The sequence below is a fragment of the Hirundo rustica genome, chromosome 8 (assembly GCF_015227805.2).
Source record: "Hirundo rustica isolate bHirRus1 chromosome 8, bHirRus1.pri.v3, whole genome shotgun sequence".
In the NCBI taxonomy this organism is placed as follows: domain Eukaryota; kingdom Metazoa; phylum Chordata; class Aves; order Passeriformes; family Hirundinidae; genus Hirundo; species Hirundo rustica.
Genome location: NC_053457.1, coordinates 28,243,886 through 28,257,655, shown reverse-complemented (window position 1 = coordinate 28,257,655; position 13,770 = coordinate 28,243,886). Strand labels below are relative to the sequence as shown.

The 13,770-nt window shown below is 39.1% G+C and overlaps 1 protein-coding gene across 5 annotated transcripts in view; it reads left to right on the top strand.

Moving 5' to 3' along the window:
* Positions 1-13,770, top strand: part of ABLIM1 (actin binding LIM protein 1) — a 192,130-nt gene that overhangs the window by 97,914 nt on the left and 80,446 nt on the right. For all 5 annotated transcript variants that reach the window (XM_040072216.2, XM_040072219.2, XM_058421561.1 and 2 more), the window contains exons 3-4: positions 5,966-6,149; positions 7,644-7,753. In XM_040072216.2, the coding sequence (XP_039928150.1) occupies positions 5,966-6,149; positions 7,644-7,753 (294 nt within the window). The remainder of the gene's footprint in view (positions 1-5,965; positions 6,150-7,643; positions 7,754-13,770) is intronic.

Genomic DNA, 13,770 nt, shown 5'->3' with positions numbered 1-13,770 from the left:
AAATATATATATATAAAAAAAATAATATTTTATATATAGTATATATTATGTATTACATATATGAGGTCATGTGAAGCTCTGAAACACTGGACCAAGATCCAAGTAGAAATTGGAATCTGTTATTTCTGGGAAGCTAACAGAGGTTAAAATTTCTCCCATGCCAGAGAATGGAGTTCAAATGTGAATTCATGCATTCAGGTGGCTTGATGTGAAATCAAACCTCAGTTGCAGCTGTGAGATTAATCGCCATTTCTGCATCTTAACTGCTGTGTCTTGAAGACTGTTCTTGCAGTGATTCCTACTGTCATTTCATTTCAGGTTCCGTTTCTTCCCATTCTGAAGTGGATCTTTACTTTTCTGTTGGGGTTAGAATACTATTAATGATTAGTGATTGATACCAATCTTAGTTTAGTTGGGCTTGAGGTCTCTTCAGGGACCAAACATTTGACAGGAAATTAATTTAATTGCCCTAGTTTGCTGATATTGATGAATGCTGACAGATGCCATGTCAGATTTTAAAAAGCCATTGGATCCCTTTGGAAGTAGAGGAGCAGCCGGATGCTTAACAAGTGCCTGGTGAGTGGGGCAGAGCATCCTTACAAAAATACAGAAAGTTTCTTGGCTTTGTGGTCAGTGAATCCTTAATTTGCCTGGCTTGGATGTGGTTTGGGTTTGTTCTATCCTTAATTCCCGGTTTGCTTATTTAAAATCTTTTTAGAGAGATGTTTCCTCTAGATAGTTACAGTCAAGTGATCCGAGGCTAAACTTTGACATTTTTCCACTGATTGCCTTTTCTTCAAGGTTCATTTCCCACAGACCTGTAAATGACTTTGATCTCCACCTCATGCCTAGTTTAATGTGAAAGGTGTTTTAAACAGTTGAATGATTCCTGCCGTTGTTGCCATCCTGGTGCCCAAACTACTGATATTTCAGTGGGGGAATGGGGAAGCTGTCACATTGCTACAATACATACAGCTGCTGTTTGCTTGCCGTTGAGCTCAGGTATGAGCTGTTGGATTGCTAGAAAGACTGAAATTTGTGCAAGACAAATTTCTTTCAAAGGTGCAGACAGGAACAACTACCAGTGCAGCATTATTTATGTCTCCAGTGTTGGAGGACTGAAGGCAGGGTCATGGCACAGATTGGGAAGTTGATCAAGTTAAAACTGAGCTCATCTGAGACTCAGAATCCACTTCTGGTTTCAGTTGAGTGAATGCTTGCATTAAATGCCCTGGGGTTTCACTCAAGTGCCCTGCTGAGAATTACTTGTGTCACAATGACAGCAGCTCTCAGGAGTGGTGCAGGCAGGATGCTTGAAGTGGGGCGTCAGGGGTTTCATGGGAAGAGGAGAAAGGCCTGACTGGAGGCCAGAGGATGCTTCCCAAGAGGGATCTCAGACCAGTTCAGGAGAAGAGTGGAGAAATACAATTTTATCTTTTGCTCAGGAGGTGTTTTAGCTGCTAAACCTTTCTTCTACCTGATGTTAAGTTATCAAAACAGATTTTGAGGTCATCTGTATTTGTTCCATGTTTATGTGCTTTGACATCCCAGCATTGTTTCTAATCTCAATCTGCTGAAATGAGAAGAGATTCCAGAACCACTGGGAATGCTGGGCACAGTTCCAAATAGCTTCAATCAAAATGCATCTCTCATCAGTGTATGATAGGAAAAGATCTCCAGTGACAGAAGTGTGACAACTGGTCATTGGGATCTCTGTTACAGCTTTTGCAAACCGCTGGATGTGTTTTTTGCTGGTGCCTTGCAATCTCCCTGCCAGGGTAATGCTGCAGCACAGCTTCTGAGATTTATTGTTCTTACGTGCTCTTCTGATGATGCTTGCATGCATGCTTGCATGTCATTCTTTAAATTACTTGTACCATCAAGAAAAGTGTTGGTAAGAGGAGTAAAAGGAAGAGGGAGACCTGGTTCATTTGAAATACAGAAACTTTAAACTCTAATAAGAACCTGAACCTTGCTTTCATCAATATGGGATTTGTTAAACTCTTACGCGAAAAAAAGGAAACAGATTTTCCCTGTGTATTTGTTTGGATGGAGGTGATAAACTGAAACGTTTCCAAATTCCTTTCTACCTTCAAACAAGAGATCCATTATGCCCTAAGAATAACTGTTGTATGGCTATTTCCCTGCTTGAAAACAGCACCATTATCCTATGAAGCTGAAAAATACGAGAAAGAAATAAAACCCCAACAGGAAATTGAATTTGCACCTTATTTAATGCACAGTAACAAAGTAGATCATTAGAATTTTCATAATGAATAGCATTCACTTCTGCAGACTGAGAGCCCAGATTCATAGACTCTCCTTGTGTGTGTGGTTGTTTTTTTTTTTGCTTCAGTGCTGAAACAATTTTCACTTAACGTCAGCATGGAGTTCAACTCTCCCTGACAGTAAGGCTGTGGAAATCCTAAATAATGCTTAGTAGGATCAAATCCTGCTTTTGTTCTCTTTGAGAAACTCTGTTTTCTTCATTTTTATCATCACCATTAAAACTTGGAAGTGACTCAGCTTAAAAATGGTCTAGGTGGATCCACAGGCAGCTGGATCACTCTTGAGCAGCCCAGGTTTCCATACACAGACCCTGTAGCTTTGGGAGCTGACAACAGCCATGACAGCATCTTCAATCTTTTTGTGCTCCAAGGATACAAAGTAGCAGCTCCAGAGAATAAAAGACAGAAAAAGCCAGCAAATGAGTGTTTTCCATACAGCAGGAGGTAGAACTGTACTCCAGCTTATTCCATTCACAAGAGAGGCAGGATGGTTTGTTTGGAATATGAAATTCTTTGATATAGACTCAGAGAAAGGCTGAGTTCCTCCATGAGCTTTTGAAGATAATGGTTGCTTTTTTCATTTAAAGAAAAATGCTGGCTTTTTTTTGTCTCTGTGCTTGTGGTACCTTATAGAAATGCTTCCCAGTGTCTCCTGTTTCAGAAAGAGGGTTTTAGTCATGTAAAACAGAATTTCTCCCATCCTACTGAGCAGGAAGGATCTTAGGGAAATGTTTTTCTTCTGTAGAACTATTTCTGTGTGATGGATGTTTACAGAATACTTCTTGCTTTTTGCCTTTGCAAACATGATTTGTGCATCACTATGGGCTCCACAAAGTAATTCTTTCAAAGTAATTTTTCCCAACAGAATAGGAAAAAATAGTTTCATGTTTACAGTTAACTGCCATCATTTAGGTATAAATTTTTCTTTGATGACATGATATGTGGACCACAGCAGTTGCTTAGATCACACCATTAGAATTCAGTGTACATATGTAGAGTTCACAGCTGATTTCTCTTCACTGCCTCTGCTGCTTGAGGCATGAGCAGTGGTGGACATATGCTCTTTCTTTTTAATAAAAGACAATCACAATTCCTCCCTACTTTTTCATGGTTTTTCTATAGTGATCATAAATATATGTGCTAAGGCAAGGCGTGTCAGCTTGAGGGGGTACATTGTGAGAGCCACAACTTCTGCACAGTTGCAAAAAGCAGAAAAAAAAGAAGAAAAAAGTGCTGTTCAAATCCCTTCCCTGTTACACGGCGCATTGTACACTGAGTGTGGGTACAGCCATGTTCGTTCTTTCTGATTTGATCTCTAACTCAAAGTGAGAGCAGCCGGCTGGAATAGCATTTTTCCAACCATGGATGTTAACAGTCCGGTGACCCTTGTTTTTCCCATGTAGCTTAAAGCTGTGATTAGTGATAGGAACACATGTGCTAAATTGACTGCAAAAATCCATGGCAATGTGGGGTTGCCAGGGCTTGTTTCTAATTCTTGCAGAGTGGTGTGTGCTTCCTGCAGTGCGTATACCAAAGATGAAGAATCTGCTGGGGGCTCACATCATGAGCACTTCTGCTTGGGCCCGAATTAATGGCTTGCCAGTGTGTGAGAATTTAACTCAGACATTCTGAGTTATTTGCAAAATGAGTTAGGGATTGGGTAGAAAGAAGACTTCATAAGGAAAAGGACAAGTAGAAGGAGCTTATTTTTGATGATAGCAATTGTTGTCTGTAAAAGACATGTGACATATTTAGCCCCTATTTTCATCGAGAGGTTTGAATCCCTGTGGCCATGCACGCAAAGGGGGTAGAGCCTAATAACTGTGAGTGCATGAACCCTTTCCTTCCAAGTTTGTAGCAGTTTTTGCAATGGTCTGCCACCTCTTTATGATGCTGAAGCTGGGTTTTCAGAACCTAGAACAGAGGTTGCACTGAAAGTGAGATTTGATCATCCCAGCTTATTAGATCCTCTCCTATGCATGTAAAGGGGGCCTCAGTGACCAAATGAGTTCTTCAAAAAGGGACTCTTTGACAGAACTGGGGATCATAGTAAAGACCCAGAGAGTTCATACATGCAGCCTCTGAGGCAGACCCTGCAGCACACTCATCACCTTCAGCATGAGGCTGAAAAATAGATATACTTGGATGTTAAAGCTACAAGGTAAACTGCAAACTAAAGTTTAAATAACCACACAGACACATGAGTACTCCACAGCATTTCATGAAATTTAGCAGCTTCTATAGCATCTTTTAAACATTGCAGCAGAATTCTCAATTTCTACATGATTTAATGGTAAGGATCTGCCCAGAGTAACTTAGAGAAGTTAACCTATTGTAAGTAGGCTGAGGTTTTGCCTCTGGGCCCCCCAGTGGAAAATTACTACGTGCTCCCCAACCCAGGAAGGGCCTAAGGTGTGTAGAGGCCACTTGTATTTTCTGCCTAACAGGATATTTTACTGTTAGTTTGAAAGTAATACTTTAAACAAAATGGAGATCAGTAGAAGGAAAAGAAGGACTGAAAGTGGTTTGTTTTTTTTTTTCTGGAGGTGTACCAGCTTGGAACATTTTGCAGCATTTTAGCAGAGCCTTAACAGTAGTTCTTTGTAATTCTCCTCAGTCACTGATAATTGAGTTTTGGCTGCTTGTGGATTTAATGCCACCATGAAATGTAATTTGTTTACACATGGAATATTATCACTGTTCTATGCAGAAATTTGAAACGAGAAAAATGCTGGTACTGATACTGTTTTCCTTCTAAGCTGCATTTCAGTACTGTTTATTGTTGTCCAATTAATTATTGTTAAAGTAACAGTCATTAGACATCCAGGGCTGGGCAACAGACAAGGGAAATTGGCAATCCCTGCCCCAAATGCCTTGAAAGTTTAATTTTTAAGGCCGGTAGCTAATAGGATACTAGCCCGTTATAACAGGGCTGAGGATGAATGTTTGGCACAGTATTGTGCTTGGGACTTGTGGCAAAAAGACAAATTGAACCCAGTCCCCCTGATAATCTTTCTGTATTTCATATTTTAATTTTTCAAGGACTGTGTAACTGCGAGGACCTACTGTCCTGCTTATTTATTTTTCCTTAATACTCAGATTCTCTGATATTCAATATTTCTGATATTTGATCTGAATATGCTTGAATCTTATGAAGGGGGATGAGATGGAATTCCTTGCAAAGTCAATGTGCTAGACTGCTGTGAAGAGTGATTTCTCTTATTGAATTACACAGGTACAGTGATATAGAGAGGAGCAGGAGGGGTGTCAGAAACCAAAGTGCCTGGGAGCATCTGGGTATAAAGTTTGGTGATACAGGGGAACACTAAATAGGTGGTTTTGAGTTCTTTGTTCAATCCAAGCTAATGGCACAGTGTGAAATTCGATCTCCTATGGCACTTTCTCTTCATAGGCTTTGGCTGTTAGAGGTAGGATTGCTTTCTGTCTCTGTGTTGACCAGAAATGCCTGTGTAGGACTCTGAATATTTTCTCAAAGCAAAACAGGCACCTTGTTGTGATGTGTTCTGGTTTGAGTGAATAGGCAATTTACAGCGGAAAAACTGCCAAGTACCAGAAATCCTTGACTGACTCTTCACCCTTTTACTGATACAATTGAGCAGCTAACATCCTTAGAAGTGGTATTTTTCTAATCTGTGTGTTTTGTTTTTTTCTTCCAGTGTGTGGCTGTGACCTGGCACAAGGAGGCTTTTTCATTAAGAATGGAGAATATCTCTGCACCTTGGACTACCAGCGCATGTACGGCACCCGCTGCAATGGCTGTGGGGACTTCGTGGAAGGCGAAGTAGTGACAGCCCTGGGAAAAACTTACCATCCAAGCTGCTTTGCCTGTACTGTCTGCAAGTAAGTCATCCCTTCAAATAGCATGGTGGGAACCCAGTTCAAGGAAAACACAAGGAGAGATATCGCCATGAGACGCGAGTCTCGAGACATATTCCATTCCAAGGAAAGCTCTAGCTTTCCCTGGCAGACACCTGTCTTTCAAACCCAAGACAAGGTTGCATTTATTTTGTTATAAAAGATCTGCTGTGGGTCTGACTTGAAAGTCTTGAAAATGACACTCATTTATTTGGAGGACACAGCTTTTGTGTTACATGTAGCTTCCTGTTCTCAGAAAGCTATTCTCATGTCTGAAAGAATTAAGTGTCAGGCTTAAGTGTCCATTATCCACGAGATAATGGACATGAGTTGAGTTGAGTTGGGTTCAGGTGATCAGCCCAGCTTGGTGGGAGACAGTCAAACAATCACGTAAGAGGATGTGGGTTTGGGACTACTGGGATTCCCCCTCTTCCCAAACTCTTGTCCCCAGTAAGAGAACCAGTTCCAGAGAAAGTAAAAAGGAGTTAGCTAAAGCTTTGTGGATGGAAGAAAGGTGGCATTTTAAACTCCTATATCTGAAATGTAGTACTATTGAAGTACTTTGTCCTTTAGCCTGGTACATTTTTCAAGCCCTTTTCTACTGAAAGCATTTTGATTGTTTTCTGCTTTTAAATAGTGTGTGAGTTTACTGCCTGTTGGTAGTCACATAATGTGTATGTTGCCGTTTTATTTCCCAGGGACAGTGTGAAACATGACATCAGTTTTCTGTACACTGACTTGCATCAATCTTTTTATGTTGAATAAACAAAAGATGAGTCGTTGAAATAGATTAATGAAATTCAGTATTGCTGCTGATTTATTTTTGGCCCACTTAGAGATGGCAATGGAAAGGAAATAATGCCTGAAACATTCTGTTTTGCTGAAATCAGCAGTTGTTCATTTGCTAAGCAGTTTTGGAGTGAGGTGGGGTGTAGCAGGGGTCTGCACTCAGCAGCTAATGCCCCTTATTAAAGATTTGGAGTTATAAAATGTTGCTCATCCTCTGCTTTAGGCACCAGATAAGAATTAGCAGCAATGTCAACTTCTGCCTAACACACATTCTTAACATTTATGAGTGACTAGCTCCACATTCCTTCACCAGCCTCAAGAACAGTTCTGATTCTTTGAGTTCTCTTCTGTATCATTTGCTATCCACAACATCACGCTGAGACCATCAGAAATGTAGCTGTTGTGTCTTAGCAGATTTCACTGTCTCTCCTATTCAGATAAAACATGTTTGCTAATCTATTTTAAATTAAAATACAAGGCAAGTCTAACCTCTGCTCTGCTTGCATCCATGGATTGGATTTCTTCCAGTGCCTGGCTTTGCCAAGGCCACATTGCAGAAACTATTTGGCCTGAGTTTCTGTAAAATATCAATTGCGCTGGAGGAAGGCAGAAAACTCAAGGCATGGGGAACGGAGGAAAATTTCTGGCATAACCTTTGCAAAAATACATTTTTCTCTTGAACTTTTGCAGACGTCCATTTCCACCAGGAGATCGAGTTACCTTTAATGGAAGGGACTGTCTCTGTCAGATGTGTGCTCAGCCGATGTCCTCCAGCCCAAGAGAACTGTCTGCCTCAAGCAGTAAGTTGCCGTCTCATTTCTGGAGCCTCTCACTTTTCCAGGCTCATCAACATTTGACTGAAACTAATATAATGCAATCTTTTGGTGTTTTTTATTTTTATTCACATTTAGAAAAGTGAACTATATCTGGGAATTTCTGTGTCGGTTTTTTTTCTCTTCATTTAGTGCCTGTTACTACAGATGGGAAGAGACATTTACACATTTCAATGTGGAAGAAAAAAGACTTTTCCCCAGTGACTAGATTTTAAAATTTCTTTTCATTTTAAATTTTGGGTTGATGGGCACCAGAAAAGTATCTAAGTGATAAAACCTGAGGTTTCAAAGTCAATAGATTCTATTTCTTTAATTTATTATTGTGCAAGGTAAAGTATTCAAAAGAGGATGAAGTCAGAGGAAATTAATTTTCTTCTCCTATTTAAGAATTCAATTGAATTATCCTTTAAAAGGAGTATCTCCAGGATTATGCTTCCAGTACATGCCACAATGATACTGTGATCAGAACCTCAGGAAGCCATTATGAAAGACACAGAAAGCCAATTAAAGGGAAAGACAGAGAATAAAGAAAGTTTGGGAGGGAAGTTAAGTTGGCTTGCTGTTGGTTTTTAACACTTTTAAAAGGTAATTTGTAAATTACTGATATTAATCTCTGCCTCTGGTAGTTAATTTTTTTAATCTTTGGGGGTTTCTTTTTCTGGCTGCTGGATTGTACTCAGCACTCACCCAGTGCAGCTTTGTAAATCAAACTGGCTACAGCTTTCCTTGTGATTCCAGGTAGTTTTCCTTCAGGGAGAAACTGTATTTTCTCCTGGTACTTGGTTTTGAGATCCTGGGATTATAAAGTGCTGTGGAAGAACAAAGGGGAATAATGTTAGTGCTCAGTGTCTGAGTCAAGTGAATCTCAGGTTATCTGATTTGCCTGAGAACATATAATCAAACCCTTAGACAAAGGGAAAATGAGAGTCTTTTTTTGTTATCACGCCTCTCTGTCTGGGAATTGGTGCTTTTCCACTATAATTGGAGATTTACAGCTGAAAATGCACAGGCCTAATCAAATAAGGAAGAATTTAGGAACCTTCAAAAAGGCTTATAAGACTTAAAAAGCAACATAAAAATTTATGAGGGCCTTCAGGCACCCAGAGAATCCTTCTGAGACAGAGGAATGATGTGGAAATTGATATTTAGGAGCATAATTGGCAAAGAACTGCAAGGCATGGGGACCTTGGACAGTACTGACATTCCTTTCCTAGGCACGCCAGAGCATAGAGGAATCTGGCTCTCCAAAGGTGGCACACCTGTCCAGAAGTGTGGCACTTGCCACATGCCTGACCCCAGGTGCCAGAATGGCCCTAGAAAATGACAGGTTAAACTTGTCTGATACTTAGCAAGCCAAGGAGCTGGATAGTCACTTCCCCACAGCCGTGGTGTCTACTGGAATTGCTTCTTGGCTCCCACGCTGAAGCCATAGGTAGCAAGGATTTTAAAACAACATTTTGTGCGACTTGTGATGGGATTTATTGGGGTTTTTAATTATAATTGTGCTCTGCTGGCAAACTGGTTTGCCAGTACACACTGCAAGAGAGGAACTGCTCTCAACAGCTTAGAGTGCACTACTTTGAAATCTGTAGGCACCTGCCATAGTGCATCTTGTTTTATTGACAAAGACTTGTAGAAATGTGTAGTATAGAGTTTCAGGTCATTTTAGTGCAAAACTTTCCAAAACAGACAAATAAAAATCAGAAGAGCTTATTTTGTAAGTTCAGAACTAATAAATTAAAAAAAAAAATCAATGAACCATCCATCCTCCATCTTCAAAGACAGGCCAGTTGCTGCTTTAGCTGTGTGCAAAAGTTGCCTTAGATACAGAAAAGTATCTTGCTGGCACTGAAGAGTAAATTCTAATTACTGTAAAGTATTTCAGATTACTTCCAGGTTTCTCCTCCTGGGTAATGCACACATAATTTTTTTTTTTGAAGGGACTTTTTAAAATATAAGTCCTTTTAAGAAAAACTTTATTCTCACTATGCATCTGTTTTATATCCTATATTGCTGTCAGCTTCCCATGATTACTTTCAAGTAGGTCATTGGAGGAGACTTTCCTTAAAACAAAGAAAGTTTGAGGGAATTCAGTAGACTGTAAATATATCAGGTTTGATTTCTTTGTGTAATGTGAAAGGAATCCTTCTGTCCTGGATTGACTGCATTAATGCTGACATGCCATTTTCCGGTGTCTATTACTTCACACAAATGAAACCTTACTGACAGCTTTGCTTGGATGATTTCAAGGAAAATCAAATGCATCTGAGTACAGGGTTAACATCTTGAATAACATGAATATTGCTACACTCTATTGTAGTGCACACCAGTGAAAATCATACGGAAGAATACTAATTAATTCATTTCCCTTTTTCTGTTTAGTATAAGTTGGGTCCATAGTACCTATTTACCTTATTTATATTAGTAATATAGTAATATCTTTCTTTCACTGCACGTGTGTTACCTGAAATTATAGCTATTTTCCTGAAGAACCAATTCAGTGACTCTATTTTTTATTTTAAATTTTTTTAAGTCTCCTTCAGTATTCAGATGCTGTAGAGTAATCATAATTTATAATTTAATCAATCCTATTCCTTGGCGACTGCTAGAAATACACAGTGCACTAACTTTGGGTTCTTCATTCATTCAGCAGGAAATCTAATAACAAATACCTGTAAATAACTTTGCAGACAAATGAAAGGAGTGGTGTTTGGTTTTGTTATTGTCTTATTTCATATGACAGCTTGACAAATGGCATGTGAACTATAAAAGCAAAGTGACTGGGACAGATGTAGAGCAGCACAGAAACAGGGGACAAGTAGATAACACTGACTAAAAGTGAGGTGTTGATGCCTTGGATAGTTCAGGGTTTTCAAGATCCTGTCAAAGACATGAAATTTTTTTCCTTGGGGCCCAATAAAGGAGTAAAGCAATAATGGATCCCAGTAATTGCTATTCATGTTTTAAACAGTGTCCAGATTTTGTATTCGGTATCATGATCGCCTGGTTTGTACTGTCTTTGGTTCTTTCTGCTCTTTGTTGTGTACTGGCTGCATGGTAATACACTGTGTTCTAGGTCCACATTCTCTCCAGGACACCAGTTGTGCAGGCACCTGTTATTTCTAAATTTTGGGCAAAACTGCAACTGTGTAGTTGCAGAGTTGCATAAAATGCCCTCTGTTAGGGTATTTTATCAGTGAATTCTCCCCAGGGCAGCTGGTAAATTAACTGATGCAAACTTTGAAAATAAAAGTCTCCAGTTTAGCCAGACCTTCATTTTTAAAACGTACCACACTGGCTTCCATTTCTTCTTGAAGGTTGTGAAAAGTCCAGCTGAGAGCAGAGCAGCTGTACAGAGATCCCCTCATCTGGGACAGGCACAGGAGGTGTTGCCAGCGGGCTGTGGAACTCAAGCCAGCACTTTTCTGGCTCAGGCATCACCTCTGAAATCTGGAGGAGACTACATGCCATTGAATATAGTTTAGTCCCTCTTCTTCAAGTAGAGGTTTTTCCCTTGGGAAATTCACTATTTCCACAATAAAGCACCTCAGTAATAAGTTTGCTATGTCATTTTTCACCTGAGGTCAAGCCCTTTCTCTTTTAATTCCTTATCTGGGTGCTGGTCTGGAAGTCTCAATTATTTCTGATTATCTTTTTGCTGAAAGGTTGGATCATTTTAGCAATGTACATGAACTAGCTAAGGGATTGCATTTCCAGGGAAAAGTGGGGTTTTTTTGGGACAGACTCCCTATCCAAAAGAAACTGAAGCACCGCAATCACCTAACAGGAGTTTTCATTTTGAAAAAGTCATCTTCTAAAAAGGTGACAAAGACTTTCAGCATTGTTTCTTTTCAGTGAAATAGAAACTTGTGTCCTGTAAATGCCGAGGTACCCAGCGGTGATACAGTTTTGAAAAGAGCACAGAGGGAAGATACTTCAACTCCCCTATCTTTGCAAGAGTCTCTCCTGTGAGTTAACAGCATTACAGCACAGCCAAGATGTGGACCAGAGTTTTTAAACTGACCAACAAAGTGTTCCATGTGCGTGAATAATCCCTTGGTGCAGCTGTTCCCCAACCAGCCGGCGTCCACGTGGAGATTTCACATCATGTTTTGTGTGTTTGTCCTTGTCTGCTTTGCACATTATGTTCTGGCTCAAAGAATGTCAGCTCTTTGGGACAAATGCTTTCATGCCTATCAGTACAGAGTCTAACGGCTGGATTTCACCTCACAACTGGGGATCTTTGCTCCATTGTGATATAAATAATAAGCTTAATGCTTAATGAACTTGTGGGAAAGAAGATATCTTTGTTAATTATTCAATAGCATTATCTCTTTGAAAAAGATGCAGGCAGTAAAGTTCTCAGTAAATAACTGAAACTCCCAATGAGGTTCTGGTAATACCAAAGTGAAACAGAGCCAACATACCATACCTGCTGAAAAAGAGGAGGTGGGAAGAAAAAAATAGAAGTCATCTTTTGCCTCACTGCCCAGAAAGTGGCAGGAAAGTGGGCTTGTATTTGAAACAACAGAGCATCAAAATGGAGAAGCAAATTTACTTTGCAGTCCTCCTTTAAAGGCTCTTTAATTCTTAATGCAGTCCTATACTCAGGACATAACTGTCCTTTCATTAGATAAAAATATAGGTGATTGCTGTCAGTATTCAGAAATAATGTCAGAGCCAATGTATGAGCATCACAAACTTCTCCATCAGAAATTAGCTAAAATGGATGCAAAATTCCTTTTAATTATAGTTCTTAAGAAAAGAACTGCAGCTTGGATTTGTAACTGTTCAGCCACATTTGACTAATTTTTCATTGTTTTGTTCTTAATAATTTTTTCCTGGAGCTCTCTGAAAACTTTCAGCTCCATAGAGAATTTAAAAGTGAAGGGGAAAGTTGCCTGACTGTTGCTAAGCACTTTATCTGCAGTGAGTTTTGGCTTTAAAAGGTGTTGAGCAACATCCAACACAGGATTTTGAGCTTATTCTTAGGAAATATTCTCCAGTTTCACACTGTGTCAGATCTACAAAGGTACTTGGCACGAATGGAGATGGGACTGTGTGAGACACTGAGCTCAGTTTGTCTTTAGGAATATTCACCCACAATATCCATAACTTCAGTGACTGCCCTGGGGAACTTAGAGAAGCTCAACAGTTTTGGTTGAGAACATGCATTTTTAAATTTTAAATTTTTAAAATTTTGAACCTTAAGCATTTAATATTTTTTTGTGTGCTCTAACACAAAAATTTCCTCATTTCTTTCTTGGCTTGGCTGTTTACACAAGCAGAAACACTCTCATATCTCTGTGCCATTCAAACCTGTGTTTAGCTACTGGAGATTCAGTTGAGGGTTTGGGGAACTTGACAGAAGAGGCACACATAGTCCTATACTATATCTCTTTTCTTTCTTTTTTTTTTTCTTTTTTTTTTTTTTTTTGTTTTGCATGTTTTGGTCATCACTGTTGATGCATTTCAAACGCTGTGATTTAAATCATTGCTTTTAATCATAGTTTCTTCAATAACCCTGGAAACCTTGATTAGACTGACTGATTGTAACCTTGGATTACATTTGGAGTTTTAATTATAAAATACTAATTGATAAACATGAGGGTACTTCATATCTGTACACATCTACTTAAACTAATATAGCTCTGCATAAATTCATCATATTATTTAACATCTATATTTTTCCCTAACAACTATTTTTGCTAATGAGTTGTCAAACTCTATTTGAATGAAAGTTGAAATTTTATTCAAAATGCATAAAGTATCTGTGGATATTTTTTGCTTTCAGAAATTTTCTAAACACATGAAGAATGTAAATGTGTTTTGAAGAATGTGTAATGAGTTTTGGAATTTATATTTTTCAAGAGTCTGTGGCTTGTAAAATTATTTACTTTGGATCACCATGACCTTAAAAATTTTGAATGTGGCACATCTTATATACTGTAATTTTGCTCATAAATAGGAAAAGGAAAACAAGT